Source organism: Gordionus sp. m RMFG-2023, chromosome 1 (assembly GCF_954871325.1).
Source record: "Gordionus sp. m RMFG-2023 chromosome 1, tfGorSpeb1-WG-v2, whole genome shotgun sequence".
Taxonomy (NCBI): domain Eukaryota; kingdom Metazoa; phylum Nematomorpha; class Gordioida; order Chordodea; family Parachordodidae; genus Gordionus; species Gordionus sp. m RMFG-2023.
Window position 1 is genome coordinate 64,190,521 of NC_088775.1, and position 18,538 is coordinate 64,209,058.

The following is an 18,538-nucleotide window of genomic DNA, read 5'->3' on the forward strand; positions in this document are numbered from 1 at the left end:
ATTTGTAACTCTATCTTAAGTATTTTTTTAAAAAAACAAGATTTAATGAAATCATGCAATACGCGATTTTCGACTTAGAAGTCGTATATCTTTGGATCTGGTTGAGCTGGCGCTCTAAAATTTATATTATATTAACATTTACAACATAAATAACTAACATGCCAAGTTTCATTCATTTATGAGATGTTCGGCTGAATCTCTGGTCGATTTATTAGAGATCTGCTTCTGCTGGTTGAAATTTTTTTTAAAAAAATCATATCAAGCCAGAAAAAATTTATAATGGGTTACAGGCTGGGCAATATATGGAAAAAAATTTCGGTCTGGGTCGGACAATTTATAAAATAGCAGGGTCTCTTTTTGTAAAATTTTAATAGGCCAGCAAAATTTTGATATATTTTTTTAAATTTCAGCAAATATTTTGATTATAATACTATTTGAAAATAAATTATAATATGCTTATTTTTTTGCATTTTAAGTGCTGTCTAACAAAAATACTAAATCTGAAAATAATATAGTAAATTCGCATTAAACAATTTATTTATGAAGATATAATTCCAAATGCACATACAGATACAAACAAAATTTAATATAAAGCCGTTTTTGTAGAAATAGATAGACATATAGGAGAGATATTAGAGGAAAAAAAATATATATATTAAAAAGGTGATGGCCGGAAAATTTGTATAAAAAAATAGAACAGACTGGAGTGGACTTTTCGTAAAACTTTAATGGTTTGCCAGGTCCGACTTTTAGTTTAAAAAATGGCCGGGCAAATTTAAAAAAAAATTGAAATGGGTTAGGCCAGGTAAAAAAACTACAACGGGCTGGGCTTGATAAAAAAAGTATTAACAAGCCAAAACAAGGCACGTTTTGAAATAAAATTTATTAATTATATAAAATTACGTGAGTTAAGAAATGTAAAATCCTTGAATAATTTAATCCCTTTATTGGGAGATCATTAAAATTATGATGTTCTGGTATTGAAGGCAAATATTGGCGAATTAATTTTTATGCAAATAGAAAACGATTTTTAAAAGAATCAATTCATAAAAGAAAACCTTTAAACGTTCGGGTACAATTGGATTTCCATTAGCATCATATTCTAATTGGAAATCATCTTCTATGTAAGCAACACCGGCCATTGGATTTTCTTCCATATATCTAAAAAACGATTCTTGTTCATCCTCATTTTCAATGTCTTCTCGAAGACCTCTAAACATGTTTTTATGTCATAGAGATTAAACATAGATCTTAATATAATGTTATAACGATATAAATAAATCTAATACTTATATAACTCAATACTCAAAAGCTTAAATTTTATATAAAAAATCAAAAAGTGAACTTTTTCAAATATTAATTAATTATTAACTTAAACCTAAACGTTTAGCGTATAAAATAATATTAATTAACCGTCTGATTCGAAAATATAAATATGGGGAGTTATATTTTATCTCAGAATCCAACATCTATACTTAACAAAATAAACCATTAATAAATAATATCAGTCTTTTTTTACGAGTTGTCTCAATTACAAAATATATAATTGGCAATTAACAAAAAAAAACTTGAGAAAGATTTTAATGACGATTTAATCTTGCTTGTATTAAATATAAACAAATTTAAAGAGCCAAGCAATTCGAACATAAAAAAATTTTGGGTCAGGCGGTGAAATTTATAAATAAAAAATCAGGCAGGGCCTCACAAATCTTTGATTTTTCGTAAAATTTTAAAAGCCAGGGCATTAAAATTTTGATATATTATTTTGAATTTCAAGCTAATATAATTTTAAAACAATTATGATGGATGGGGTAATAACAGATAGTGCAAACTGGTCAAATAAAAAAATTTAAATTTCTTAAATTGATAAAATAAAAAATGTCAACAAAAAAAATCAGGCACTTGTCTTTTCTTTTACTGGGTTGTATTTCTTTTAAATCTTTAACAGCTTGTTTCTGTATAAATAAATAACATTAAAAATAGATTATATAATATATAAATCATACAAACAGAAATAAAAATTAATAAAGAATAAAATAATTTCTAATAAAAATTACCATTGTTTTTTAGAAATATTATCTTGTCATAAAAATATAGTTATAATATCTTATCTTAAAATTTATGAATAATTATGAAATTGGGAAAGTAGCATCATGAATCTTTGTATTTATAATACTAAATATACAAATACTTTTTTGTATTTTTTTGAATAATCTATAGAATATTTAGTATTTGTATTTTAAATACTAAAGAATATAAAGCGTCTTGTATTTATTATGATTTCAGTAAATACAAATACTTTTAATTTTATTATCATAAATTGAATTATAATTATAAATGTATAATACATAATATCTATCTAAATATTAATTTGTATTCTAAGTTAAATAAAAAAAAATCAAAATCTTAATATCATTTTTTAACATGGGAAATGTTCTTACTGAAAGTGAAAGTAAACAAATTTTTTGATATCAATCTATCTAAATATTAATTTGTATTCTAAGTTAAATAAAAAAAAATCAAAATCTTAATATCATTTTTTAACATGGGAAATGTTCTTACTGAAAGTGAAAGTAAACAAATTTTTTGATATCATGGCACAGTAGACAATGTTTCAAAATCCAAAATAAATAATAAAATAAAAATACAATGCAATTGCTTAATTAAAAATAAAACAAAAATAATAAATTGAATGTTTTCAAACTCCTTCAATTTTATGCTCTATTATGGCGGTTCCACGTCTTTATAAAGAAACCATTATAGAGAATGTATTTTATAGAGAAACATTTATAGAGAAAACAATTATAGAGAATGCATTTATAGAGAATTGTTTTATAGAGAATGTTTTATAGAGAATGTTTTATAGAGAATGTTTTATAGAGAATGTTTTATAGAGAATGTTTTATAGAGAATGTTTTATATAGAATTAATTTATAGAGAATGATTTTATAGAGAATGGTTTTATAGAGAATGTCGATTATATAGAATGATTTTAAAGAGAATTACTTTTATAGAGAATTATTTTGTAGAAAATTACATTGTAGAGAATTATTTTGTAGGGAATTATTTTCTAGATCTTGATTTTATAGAGAAATATTATATATGGGACAATTATAGAGTTCAAAAAATTTATGCGGGATTTGAAAAATATATCAAAATTAACATTTTAATAATACAATTCAGTTTATTCGTTGTATTTTTTCTATGACTTTATTTGTTTCAACAATGGTTTTTTTGTAAAATCTTTTTAGTTCATATCAAGGTTTAGCTTGATTATTAACTCAGCTAAACCAAACCTGAAACGATTTGTTAAATATGTATTAACCGTTATCAAAGTGAATCTAAACTGAACCAACCATTTTTTAAATTTTTATATATTGCATTTATATGTCAGCTACCTAAATTAGCCTATAGAAGGGTTCTTAACTTTACCCTTATGGATATAATATGACGGACGAGAATCTTGATTCTAATTTTAATTAAGAAAAGGTTTTAACCAGTTGTTTGGGTAAAAAATATGTCACATTCCCGTTCGTTCTGCGTTTTAAGAACACGTTTCTAAATATAATTTTCTTTCTATTTTATTACACAAATTTTATTCATAAATCTTTTTAATATAGATAACTAAGAATTCATTAATCTCTAATAATACATATTTAGATGTATGCGATGGCTTTAATATATTGAGTGTCGAAAAGTGCCGATCTCTATTTGGGGTTCCACAACCAATATTTTTGATTTAATAGAAGCACCATAATTTTGTCCTACCTAAAAAATTAAAACCGTCAATTGAAGGTTTCTATATAAATTGTCCCATATATAATATCTCTCTATAAAATCAAGATCTAGAAAATAATTCCCTACAAAATAATTCTCTACAATGTAATTTTCTACAAAATAATTTTCTATAAAAGTAATTCTCTTTAAAATCATTCTCTATAAACAACATTCTCTTTGAAGTCATTCTCTATTAAGGACCTTCTCTATAAAATAATTCTCTTTAAAATCATTCTATATAATCGACATTCTCTATAAAACCATTCTCTATAAGCGAATGTATTATAGGGAACGCATTACCGCGAATGCATTATAGCGAGTATAATACAGCGAAAATATTATAGCGAATGCATTATCGCGAATGTATTAGCGCGAATGCATTATAGCAAATGTATTATCGCTAATTCATTGTCGCGAATGCATTATCTTAAATGAATTACATCAGTTGCGATATCGGGAATGGAGTTTGATGAAAACTACAATTTTATATTTATCGGCCTTTAGACAGACTTAGTTGAACCTGGAAATTAAGTTAAAGTCGGGCTTGGGTCTATTTTTTTAAAAAATAGGGTTAAGGCTTTTATTTTTTTGACTCAAAAAATATTAAGATTCTAAGCAATAAAATAGATTTCTCTAAAGATTAGGGTGAAGGAATTAAATTTTTATATTAATTGATTGTTTAAATATGCGTTTAGTTATATTTTTCAATTAAATTTGGGACAGGACAGGTTCAGGCCTAAAATTAAAAATTATGGCTAGACTCCTAAAAATAAAGATTTTGGATGGAGGTTTGGCCGAAATAAATAAAATTTGCAAGGCACTAAGAAAAAAGTTTTATTTAAAACATTGAGCCAAACAGATATTTAAACCTCGGATTTATATTATTCTTTGACAAAGCATTTAATTAGTGAGGGATTTAGTATGGACTTGATAAGCATTTTTTGATAATAAATTTGTATAAAGTTCTCTTATTGTTTAATCAAAAAGACAAGGTCAAAACTTATCACAACAAGACATGAAACAATATTCAGCATCATAGGTAGATTGTCGAATTGAATTGCTATCCATCTCAGTACTTAATTCGTGTAATCTCTGATGATGAAATTGCCACTATTGTGACTCAGGAATTGGGGAAAAAATAGATCATTGATTTCCTTAATTGATTCTTGCTAAGTTCTTGCTTCCTGACGAGTCTTTTTTCTAATTATGTGATCAAAGACAAAATTGTATAAAAATGGATATAGAAATATAATAAATATAAGTAGAGCTAAAATTGAATGAATTGAACATGCCTCATATATTATTAAAAATAACTTAGCTATTTTTAACACAAATTATAGTATATTTCCATTTCAGTTCAGTTGCTATATTTTATTAATCTGATGAATGTCATAAATTTTATTAGAGTGGCGATAATAGTGATTGGATGTTACTATCATCGCTGAAGATGAGAAAATTTAATGGAATAAAATATTTACTTTGTGAGTTGTACTTCAAGGAGTAGATACCTAAAAAATCGGAAGGTGGAAAATATCTCTTTTTTACATTTTCTATGCCTTCATATTTTTTTAATGTGTATTCTTCAAGACTAAAAGAGGTTTAGAAAGATTTAAAATAAAAGTTTTAAAGGCAAGCATTGACGGATATTAAAATTAATTAAACAAGCTGAAGCGAACTTATCATTTATGATTCCACTTTTTATAGTAGAAAGCTAGGCCCTATAAAAAATATATAAGTAAGATATCTGTCGCAGGAAGCGTAGATAATGAAAATCCTTATGTTATGCTGGAAAATAAAAATATTGCTTTAATCATGAAAATTTTTTATTAAGAAACACCCCCCCCCCTTCTCAACAGAAAAGTTTGAATAAATAATTAGCCCCATTGAAAAGAAGAAATTTAAATATTAATGATTATTATACTTGCTTATAACCATATAGACCGACTACCAATAATAAAAAGACGGTTAACCATTCAAACAATGTTAAACAGGACCTTTTACCACAGGGGAAGGGGTTATAACTCAAGATTGGCATTGAAATTAAAATGGGTAGTTTGTATTTGGAATTCCGTTGTTCTAGTTTTGATGTGGTATAGGAAATGAGTGGAGTGGGGGAAGAAGGGTGTAGTATTATAATATATGATGCAAAATCTTTTGATAATTAGGTATTTGAAATATCTTCTAAGTGTAAAAGAGTTAGTAAAATATTGTGCAATCTGCTGCAAATATCAAGCTTCGATATTTTCTAAAGAAAGACATTACAATGAGATGGAAATCAGTGTATATCATGATACAAAGCTTCTTATAATCATATGATGAAATACAAGTTTGTCTGTGAACCAACCATATAAACAAATTGGTATCAATAAATATAATCCCTATATGTAAATAAAAAATTTCTTATACATATTAAAAGTCTGATCTTCGGAATGTTTAACAAGTGCAAAAAACCTATAAAAAAACATTTTAAACTTTTTGATTCATCTCTACACTGCTAAGGAGTTTAGGCTTGTAATAAGAAATTTTTATTTTACTAAATTCAATTTAGAGAAAAAAGTATATTATTTTAAATTTTGTCAATGTATAAATTTTAGGTAAGGGTTTGAACTATCATTTTGTATTTTGTAAATTCAGATACAATTATTTTCGGACCTATGACGATTTTGACAGAAATTGAACCAACCACCCCCTGGTCTTCCTTGCCTACCCTGTGAATATTATAGACAGTACTCTAATGATCTTTTAACTAAACTTAATTTTGGTAAGGCGATAGTTTGATGGGTATTGTTTTATTTTTTGTTATTATTTGCATTTAAAATCATTAATTGAGTGCGTTTTATTAAATTTAAAAATCTGATTTTGCCAGAAATGCACCTGAATAAGTGTAGAATACCAACCCTTAATGTTGCGCAATCGGTTAATTTTAGGCAATTCCAAAACGGTTAGCAAAGTTTTTAGGTTAAAAAATCGGCTAAAATTAGGCTTAACATAAAAATAGGCGAAAACTAATTATTCAAAAATTAGGCATCGGCTAAGGAGCTCGGTTAATCGCCCGTCATATATCGTTACACAATAAATATATAAAATAATTTTAATAAAGGCTAGGCTTAGTGTTGCATAACGCTGACGGGCGATTAGCCTAGCTCCCAGTCCCTACATTTTGTCTAATTAGTTTTAGGCGATTTTTCGGTTTAATCAAATTATGTTTAGCTGATTTTTAGGCTACTAACACTACTTATAAATTTCAGATTAATGTAAATTAAAATTTCTTCAGAAGTTCAATATAAGATCTTCTGAAATTTATAGGGTGGGTATTCTACACATATTATAATGCATTTTCGGCAAAATAAGATTTAAAATTTAATAAAACGCATTCAATTAATGATTTTAAATGCTAATAATACAACAAAATAAAATTATTAAATACAAAAAAATTTTAGTGCAATCGTATGAAATTCCCAGGGTAGATTCTCTTCGGAATTGGTAAAATCAGATTTATTAGGGAAATTATAAAAGCGCACTATAAATCAGAGACCTACAGGCCCGACCTTAAACCCGGGCCGTATTTTAATTTTTTTAAATATACCGGAGCCGAGCCTAGAATTTTATTTTTTTAAATACACCGGCCTGGTCAAAAAAAGCTTTTTTTTAAAAAACTCAGGCAGGGCCATATATTTTAAATCACCATTATTATCTAGGCAAATTAAAAATATATAATATATTTTAAAAAAATCGGGGCCGGCCAAGCAGATTAAAATAATGCACAAAGCAACTAAATATTGACAAAATTTTCTAAAACAATTGGCGTAAGGCTGCTTTGTTGCTAATAGTTTTTTTTTAATAGCTATTCTACTAGTTAAAGCAAAGCACTAATAGAAACTGATAAAGAAGGAAACATTTTCATAATTTTAGCAATACTACTTCTAATTTATCAGCGTTTTTAAAAAAAATAACAACAGGAAACTCAAAAATATTATCATAATTATTCATAAGCAATACAAATCAGGAAGGTGAATAATTTTTTTTAAGATTATTTTTTCCCTTTTTTTATTCAAGGGTTCCGAGAATTTATATGACGGCATCTGGCTTGTTTTTTTGAGAAAATTTATTTCTAAAATAATACTTAATTCATTTTCTATAAAATCATTCTCTATAAAATTCTTCAATATAAAATTATTCTCTATAAAATCCTTCTCTATAAAATAATTCTCTCTAAAACAATTCTCTGTAAAATATTCTCTATAAAATAATTCTCTGTAAAACAATTCTCTGTATAATATTCTCTATAAAATCATTCTCTATAAACGACATTCTATATAAAATCATTCTCTATAAATGAGATTCTCTATAAACGACATTCTCTATAAACGACATTCTCTATAAACGACATTCTCTATAAACGACATTCTCTATAAACGACATTCTCTATAAACGACATTCTCTATAAACGACATTCTCTATAAACGACATTCTCTATAAACGACATTCTCTATAAACGACATTCTCTATAAACCACATTCTCTATAAACGACATTCTCTATAAACGACATTCTCTATAAACGACATTCTCTATAAACGACATTCTCTATAAACCACATTCTCTATAAACGACATTCTCTATAAACGACATTCTCTATAAACGACATTCTCTATAAACGACATTCTCTATAATTGTTTTCTCTATAAACGACATTCTCTATAATTGTTTTCTCTTTAAAAGTTTCTCTCTCTATAAACGAGATTTTCTAATCATTCTCTATAAATGAGATTCTCTATAAACGACATTCTCTATAATTGTTTTCTCTTTATACTATATACAATAAATTCTCTATAAAATCATTCTCTATAAACGATATTCTTTATAAAGGTCATTCTCTACTATTGTTTTCTCTATAAAAGTTTCTCTATATTTGCATTCTCTATAAAAGATTCTCTGTAAAGACAGGATACCTATTATGGCAGATGCAATTTAATACAATAATATTATTTACATAATTATTATATTTGAATTTAGAAAATAATTAATTTTGATTTATGTTTTAAAAAAATTTATTATTGGTATAGTATATTATAAAAATCTATTTCCAAGAAGTATTTGTGGATAAATTAGTACTGTAAGATAGTCATTACTAATTATATTACTTTTTTGAGGAAAAGGAAAGCCATTTGTTATTTCTTTCAAAAGGTAATGAATAATGTGTTTCATTTTTAAGTAATGGTAACTAGGGTGTGAACCCTCCTTCTAAAAAAGGGTTCAATTTCGGTTCTGTTTCAGTGAAATATTTCTGAACCAGGTTCAGGTGGGTTCCGAATTTGTGGTTAAGGTTATAAAGTTAAGAAGATAACAGAAACATCAGTTTTTTATATATTTATATTACTATATTTAGACCTTACCATAAAATATATTATTATAATTAGAATATGTTTGTCATGATATCTTCCAAAATTAAGTGATTTTTAATTCCTAACTTTGACAGAGCATTGCAACTTACAATTAATAAAGCTATTTTATCTTGTGATTATGTTCTTTTCTTTGGTCTAACTTTTAATATAAAGAACAAAAATATATATTCCTAAAACATATATTATTATCTATTATTAAAAAAATACAAAATATGCTGGATTTTAAAAATTTTACATAAAATGGAGTACTCTAAAATATAATAAAAAGAATTCCATGCAATATAATTTTCACCAAAAATGTCTTTATATTGAAAATAAAAAATTTATATTATGTTTTAAATAATTATATGTTATTTTATATTTAATTTTAATATAGTTTTATAAAATAAAAAAAAAATAGAATATTTTCTAAAAAAAATTTTAAACTCTGAACCCTAAATTTTAAAAATGGGCTCAGGTTTGGGTTTAGTTCAGTAAAATATTGAGGCTTCAAAGGCTGATTCAGGGTTGAGAGTCTGGTTCACAGCCCTGCTGGTAACTCAATATGTTACTTTAAATTTTTCCTTAAAAAATATATATTTTACTTTAATACATTTTTCCTAAATTTTATAAATAATTTAAGCCTAATTTTTAAAATTCGATTAACCACCAATGTTCTTAGTTTTTATTTTATTTATTACATTTTTGTTATTGAATTTTATACATGTTATTAATATTGAAACAATCAAGGTATGCTAATTTATATTCTTATAATTTATTTTATAAAGGATAAATACTTATTTCTTCAGACGATTTAACTCTACCCTGGCCCCATAATGAAATATTTTTTATACCAATAAAGAAAATTAAAGGCACCAAATTTATATTTGTAAGTGTAGATTGTGCTCCAATATATTACAACCTCAATGTTCAGCAGCTCAAATCTAATAAACATGATGGTAAAATATGAATTAATTATGATAAAGGTGTTGTAATATGTGTTTTAATATTCAAATCTACTTTAAACAAAAACAAGAAAAACAAGAAATGTATATGCAAATTATTATATTATTAAATTGAGGTTATGTAAATGTATATTAAAGAAAAAGGATATATATTTGAGAAAATATCATGCGATAAAAACTGTTTATTTTTTAACTTGAAACTTATTATTTTTTGCATATAATTTTTAGTCTTTTACTTTTACTTTTTCTTTTATTTTTGGTTGTTTTCACTTTATATTTAATTATAATTAATTATTAGTATATAATAAAGATTTAGAATTAATATTTTAGTATTTAATTATATTTTTATTTTATTTTTTTAAATTCCAACTTTTCTACATCTGACAAGTATAAAAAATGATAAAGATCTGAATGAAATTTTGAGGATGATCCTTCTATGTCAGTTAAATATGTTTGAACAAAATTTTGAATAACAATTGTTAAAAATAATAAAAAATTATCACAAATATTGTTTTTGTGTAATGTTGTTATCTATGGGGAAAGAAAAATTTATTTATATTTTGAATTTTTTAAATAACAAGTAACACATTCCTTTTATCATAATGTACAGAGTAAAACATTTATTTTTTGAAGTAGTAGCACTAATCACTAATTTAAATGTTTTTTTAGAATTTTTAATAAAAATGTATTTGTATTCAAATTTTTCTGATGTGTGTATTTATATTCAAATATATCCTTGGATAATTTGCCCAACCCTAATCTTTGGTCACAATGAAAAATCTTAGTAACTGACATTTTTTTAATCCCCATATAATCATCTAACTCATACTTTAATACAAGAAATATTTTTCATTGTTAATTAAAATAGTTTTGTCCTCTTGAACAATTTTAAAATGTTATTTACATCAATTTTTGACATAAAAGCTTCCAGTGGATCAATACTATCATCATCATCATTTGCATCCATGTTAAAAGCAGTAGGACTTCCAGGGGCTGGTATGTATTCTAATTCTTCATAATCCGATTCAGGTTTCAAATCAGGATGAGTTCTTTTCATTGCTTTAGTGTTAGCTTTTTCTTCATCACTGTCAGCTTCAAAATACCTTAGAAATATATTTTATAATAGATTAAAATTTATAATTACTCTTCCTCATTGCGATGTCTATGCTTAATTAATTTGTTGTCTCCTGTTAAATAATCAAAAGGTATATCAGCAGATGAATTATATTTTGTATCATATGATTTTGGAGGAGGTACACCTTGGTTTAAAACATTTGGAGAATAATAAAAGGAGCTTGGATCAAAATTTGCTCCAGTACCTTATATATTTTAAAAAATATTAGAGGCTTATTAAGATCTTTTACCTTTTTTTTTTATATTTTCATCCTCATTCTTTTTAAACATTTTACTTATGAATGAACAAATCTTAAAGCTCCAGTAATGTTGTTAAACAGCTCAATTTGAGCCGATTTTTAAAAACGGCTAACTCAACTATAGCCAGGAAGATATTAAAGTGTGGAGATTTGGCCAATAGATGTTCAATCATATATACCATCTATGAGAAATCGGATAAAATATTGAGTTAGTCATTTTTTTAAATCGGTTCAAATTGAACCGTTTAATAACACTAGCTCTAATTGTCATTTTGGTTAGTGCTAAATTTTGATCGATTAAGTAGTTAATTTTTAGTTTTCTACGGGCAATATTTCCATAATACACACAAATTAAAGTTATAAAATACTAATAGCCAGCGTAGATCAGTGTTTACTTGTTTTTAAGTTATATTTCAGTTTTCTTAGAAATCTAATGTTAACAACTTGATGTTATATTTTTAAATGCAAATAAATAGTTATTTTTTTTTTAATTTAATGTTGTACCTAGCAGAGTTGGGCAGTACCGCGAATGCATGCATCTAAGATACAAGATATAAGATCCTTTTGTATCTTGTACTCAATATCTTTTTGACATTTTTAAAAAATACTAGTATCTATATCCAAGATCCTTTATTCTGAAAAGAATCTTGTATCTTTTTCATTTTCAGTTTCCTGACAAAAGATACAGATACAGATTCTTTTTAATATTATGCTTAAAATGTCACATATCACAGTATATATCTTATTTTCTTCGAGAATCCTGTATTAATTTCCTTATTTTATTCTCCTATTTTTAATATATTGACAATCAAAATTAGCTGGAAAATTTACAACTCATATTAAGGTAGATAGATAAAAAATAACAACACCAAAAAAGAAATAAGTAAAGATTATATTTTATATATAAATGTTACTCGATAAAATATCATTACCAATTTTATGTAATATTTTTTAATATGTAGGATTATTAACTCTCATGGTAGTGAAGAAGAAAGTATTCAAATTTAAATTATGGTAATAAGTTCCCCTGAATCGAATCCCAGTCTTAAAATTTTATATGGAAAATTTTTTAAATAAAAGTTTAAAAAAAATAATGTACAGGCTAGATGTAAAACCTGTATAACAAAAAAAATAATATAAGGGTTCAACACAAATTTTTAAACAACTTAAGGTATATTGTATATATGTGCATAAAAGGGACATAGGCTATCTTAAAAATTCGAGTTTACAATATTGTCTACCTTTATTAAAAGCTGCCCAAGATGGTACGAGCAAAAGAATTTAAGAAATTATTTTCCTACATATGAATATAATGATGCTTTTTTGCCATCAATTTTACATCCATATTTTAAGAACTTATGGATTAAGTAGGATGATAAAAAAAATATTTTTGATATATATATATTAAAAGAAGCCCTAAATGTAGTACCAGAATATATAATCAAGCTCAAACTATAACAACAATAAATTTAACATGTAATAAAGTAAATGATTAATTTTTTTATGGGGGGGGGGGGGGAACAAATGTTGCTGAGTTTACAAATAACATTGAACTGGAGGTTTTAAATTATATAAAAGAAAGTTGAAATTATAAATGCTTAATTATTATCCTTCAATTATATAAATTTTTTATAATTATAAAATTGCAATACCTTGATTAGCTCCAAATAAAAGGTTATTTAGTTTTCGCACAATGTTAAGTACGCCGATACGGGAAAGGTCTAATGATAAATTATTTGAAAAATTTGATTATCTTAAAAAATAATGTATCTATTTTAAATACTCTTTTGCAGATTAATATTTCAGCTCTTATTAAAAATACTAGTCTCCCTTTCTTATCTATGCTAGAATGGACTATTACCAATATTAAAATGCCTGATTATTATAACTAACTAATCATTAAATATTTTATTAGTTATTGTAAATATTCCTTCTTATTATATGAGTATGTTATGTTCTTCACAATAAATTATAAAAACTGTATTTTATAAACTATTCCAATTTAATTGGTAATGAATTTAAAAATATATTGTATTCAAGATACTCTAATTAAGCAAAAGTTACAAGTTTCTTTTATCTTGTATCTTTCTGATATTTTGAAAAAGAAATTAGTATCTGTATCTAAGATTCATTTTTTCACAAAGATTCTGTATCCGTATCTAGATTGTTTTTCAGGATAATCTGCCCAACTCTGGTACCGAGTATTTATTCCCCATGAAAGGGAGAAGGGAGGTATCGACTATCATAAATGTGGGCTGAGGGGGGGGGGGGGGTGCTCGTTTTTACGGAGTATTTTAGACATCTTTAGGGTATCTAAAATTTACAAAAAAATAAGAATATTTACTCTTGGTTAATAAAGACAACATTAGTCTCATCTCAAAATAGGCGTGGGTTTGTAAAAAAAGAATTGACTTCTTCTGTAATGTTTATTAAAGGAAGGTTCAGTTTCTAAGTTTAGATTAAACCCTGGTTTTATATTTTCATTTTAATTACGTTATAAATTAATCCTAAATTTATATAAAAAATTTTTAATATGCAACTTTAACAAATTTTTTAAAAACAAGGCGACGGAAGCCATCTGTTTCTTTCCATTTATAAGTTGAAGAACGAATTTCTCTGCACCTCAGCATAAGCGCGACTTTTCTTCCAATTTATTTTAGGGGATGGAAAGTGACTACGCCACAAATGGATTTCCATAATACAGGATTAAGATATTGGATCTTTCTTTTTATCATATCATCAGCGTCTACATGAGCGGGAGGGGTAGGAACAGTTTGCATTCTATTTTTTGAGGAGGGTAAAGGGTATGCGGTTTTAATGGGGGTAGGATAAATTTTTTGGAGGGTTATCTATTAAATTTGAGATGAAATAGGACAAATTTATTGCTGTAGAAATTAATACTTTTATTATAGAACTATTATAATACAATTCATAGACCAAATCTATATATTGCAAACAATCATATACATTGTTTTCCAAATTCTGCATTTAAAAGGTTTAGATATTTCAGCAAGCTCATAATGCTATAATAATGAATTGATTGTAAATAATGGAGGTTTTAATTGAATTTATTATCTAAAAATAAATCCTTTATATTTACAAAATATTGATAGTTGGTAGTAGAGATAGATTAATTTAAGTTATTCTTAAATTCTCTGAAAAGATTATCATTATAATTTAAAAAGTGGAAATAATTATGGATAAACATCGCCGCCTAAGATGACAAATTTTTTTTAGGGGGGGTAGGCAAAAGTTTTTGAAGGGGGTTTGCATCCAGTGAAAATTCTGTCATGTAGACACTGCATATCATAGATAAATAACCAGTATATAATTAATTTTGAAATGAATCTACAATTTTAAAATCCACTTTACATACCATCAAGATAAAAATAATGGTTGACAATTTCGTATATATTATAATAGTATAATGAAAATTATAATTTTTACAGCAACACATTTTGCCCTATTTCATCTAAAAATTTAATAGATAACCTCCCAAGAAATTCATTCTACCTCTAGTGCACCTCCTTAACTGCTTACCCCCTATTCCTAAAAAAATTGGATGCAAACGGTTCCTACCACCACTGCTCATGTAGACACTGAATCAAACATAACAAAATTTTACAGGACCGGTTGACTCTCTATATTGGTTAGTAAGAGTAGATTAATATTCAAAATGGGCAGAGGTAGACCTGATGAGCAGATCCGCGAAGGAGATGATAACGAGATTAAAAAATGGTTTGTTACCTTTGGGGTACCGGATATTTACAGAATTTAAGCTATATTGTGGGAAAAACAATATTTACCATATTCGTTAAACGTCATATCACCCGAAGACAAATGCAAGCCTAACGAATCATTCGGACCTTGAAAGGAAGGTATTATGCCAGTCGAGAATTTATTAATGACCCGCAAGTAGCAATGATTCAAACTGTAGCAGCGTATAGGCTTGGAGAACATAGTTTGACGGATAGGACAACAGCGAAGATTATGTTTGGTCATCATAGAAGAACAAGTTGAGATTGGGCTAGACGAAAGGTAAATAATGAAATAAATACCTCTAATGATAAATAAGGAGAACATGACACACACAGTGTTAGAGAATTTGGTCAACATGTATGTATAAGAAACGAAACCATTAAGAGCGGGATAGAAGGAATAATCTAAGATATGATGGGTTATATTTCTATGTAATAAAGAGGACAGATCACATACTGCGAAGACATGCTGACCAGTTAAGGGACCGTTTGGTAGAAGATACTACAGAGAGAGTGATGGCAGATAGCGATAAGAGGGAGTGGGATGAGACGCCAAAATGAGGGCGAACACACAAATAGACCTGTGCGCCGCCGGTATTTTTATTCACGCCGGAAAAGCCGCCGATTGAGATCAGCGGCGCGAGCCGGCTCGCCGCCGATTTTTATTATGGCGGCGGCGCGACGTCTGTAATTTTTAGAAAGCATATTAATTATATTTATATATTAAATTATTATTATTTTAATTTGAATAGTAACATTAAATCTAATTTATAATTTGTTTCATTCCAGCCCTTATTATTTTGTGTTTTTTAAATATCTTTTAAAAGTATTATTTAATATATAATTTTTTAAAACTTTATTAGAAAGGTTAAACTAAATCAAATTTATAATTTGTTTCATTCCAGCTCTAATTATTTTGTTTTTAAATATCTTTTAAAATATAAACTTAATATACAATTTATTAAATTAATTATGTAAAGCTTGATTTTGAAAGTTAATAATCTAATTTAATTTGTTTCATTTTAGCCCTAACTATTTTAATGTTTTTATATATCTTTCTAATGTTTAAAATAAATATGAAATCTAATAAAGCGAAATTATGTTTTGATGTCTGCTTAGATTTAATGCCATTTGATTCTATAAACAATAAAGGAATGACAGACTTTCTAAAGGTTTAAAATTTATATAAAATGATTATTAAAAAATAAATTGTTCAAAAATTAGAAATATAAGATAATTGATTCCTCGTCAGAATTGCCAAATAGGACAACCATTAGTCGGGATACACTATACGATGTTTATTTATCTCTGAAGGCGCATGTTTTAAATTTGTTTGACTCTGGACCAAAATTTTGTTATATCACTTTTGATTTGTGGACCGATCATTTCAAGCGTCGAAATTATATCACATTTAGTCTTCATCATTTAGATGAAAATTTTGATTTAAAATATTTTACCCTCAACTAGAAATGTAACTCAAAAGCATACTGGGGAAACAATATTATCTGATATTGATAGTATTGAAGAGGAGTTCCATTTAAAAGCCAAAATAGTAACTGATGCTGGTGCCAATGTCAAAAGAAGCGTCAGATTAGGGGATTATGAGCATCATTTATTCTTAGGGCATGGACTTCATAATTTGGTTACAGTTGTTGGCATAAAAAAAGTTACCAAGATTGATATTCTCATTAAAATAATTAGAAAAATTATTTCAGCCCTCAGATATAGAGTAGCTGATTTGGAATGTGAAATTGAGGCTGAACATGGTAAATGTCTGCAGTCAATTTATGAAACAGGTAATATCTTGGATATTGATGATTCTGATCTATACCTTACCATTTTGATATGTCTGATTAATCGGATAATAGAAATGGCATTGCATTAACCAATCCAATTAATGCAAAAACTTTAAAAATAAATTGCCCAACCCGCTAGCATAGCATATTATGCTAGGAAGTATTTGCATTGTAAACAAAATTCCTGTAAATAATGTTCTAAATAAAATAGGAAAACAATCTTTAAAACTCTTTAATAATGAATAGGATATGATAGATGAGCTTTAAGTAAATCCATTCCGAGAGTCGGTGGAATTTCTTTCCTCCCAAAAAGGATCTACAATAAACTCAGGGTTATCATTTAGCAGTGAAATAGATGCTCATATACAAATTAATAAATCTGATTGCTCAGATATAATATGCTTAAAAGAAAATATGAAAAAAAAGCTTGACCATAGGTTTCCGATCACTGAACTTCAAGTTATTTTATATTTTTATTAATAAAATTATATTCTAAACATTAGATATTAGCAACTCTACTTGATCTAAGATTTCAAAATCCTAATATTGTTTTACAATATTTAAATTCAAATTCTACGAAATCATTGCAATTTCTAATACGACATTTAAAACTTTTAGTGCATGATAGAAATGCTCAGCGTGAAATTCAAGTCTAGGATGGTACATCATGCTCTTATATAGCGAAATTAGCTCGAAAACATTCCCTTCCTATTAACGATTATAACAATATTACTAATCTTAAACAAGAATGCCATATTTTTCTCAGCCAGAATATTATTTCAGAAGAGGATGCATTGCTCTTGGAAGAAAAGGCGACTGGAACTTCCTATGCATGCCAATTTAGCTAGGAAGGTACTTTGCATACCTGCAACCAGTACACTCAGCAAAAGAATTTTTTCCATTACTGGATTAATACTCAATGCTAAAAGGAGTTCTTTATGTCCTACAAATCTTGATAAAATACTGTTTATTCATGACAATTATAATTTTGCTAAATCTGAATTCTGACTTATCATATTTCATACTTCATATTTTGCCTGCATTCCAAATTTTAATTATAATAAAAATCAATAGGATATTTCTTATATGTGTTGTTGGTATGACTCTGATTAAGTAAAAATAAAAATACAATTCCTTAGTTTATTTCTGAGAATGAGAAAATACATAAATTTAAATTGGAGTGAGACGGGAAATAATTTAAGATCAATTAAACTATGTTAGCAATGTGTTAGAAAAGATCGCCTACATAAATTATAAAAAATGTAATACATTAATTTATAAATTAAATTCATTAAAAAATATATTGATTTATAAATTAAATTCATTAAAAAAAATTTTTAAATAAATATTGCGCCGCCGCCGCCGAAAATTTAGTAGGCGGCGGCGAAATCGGCGCGCCGCCGAACGCCGATAAAAAATTTTTAAAAAACCGCCGCCGTTGATTGAGACATCGGCGCACAGGCTACACACAAGCCACGAAAACAAAT

At 26.7% G+C, this 18,538-nt stretch overlaps 1 protein-coding gene across 1 annotated transcript in view; it reads right to left on the minus strand.

The window, feature by feature from the left end:
• Positions 1 to 11,528, minus strand: part of LOC135930988 (ATP-dependent RNA helicase DDX42-like) — a 33,174-nt gene extending 21,646 nt beyond the window's left edge. The window contains exons 1-5 of the mRNA XM_065467822.1: positions 11,489 to 11,528; positions 11,269 to 11,443; positions 11,029 to 11,227; positions 1,903 to 1,955; positions 1,059 to 1,212 (exon numbers count right to left, since the gene is read on the minus strand). Of these exons, the coding sequence (XP_065323894.1) occupies positions 1,059 to 1,212; positions 1,903 to 1,955; positions 11,029 to 11,227; positions 11,269 to 11,443; positions 11,489 to 11,528 (621 nt within the window). The remainder of the gene's footprint in view (positions 1 to 1,058; positions 1,213 to 1,902; positions 1,956 to 11,028; positions 11,228 to 11,268; positions 11,444 to 11,488) is intronic.
• Positions 11,529 to 18,538: the final 7,010 nt, after the last annotated feature.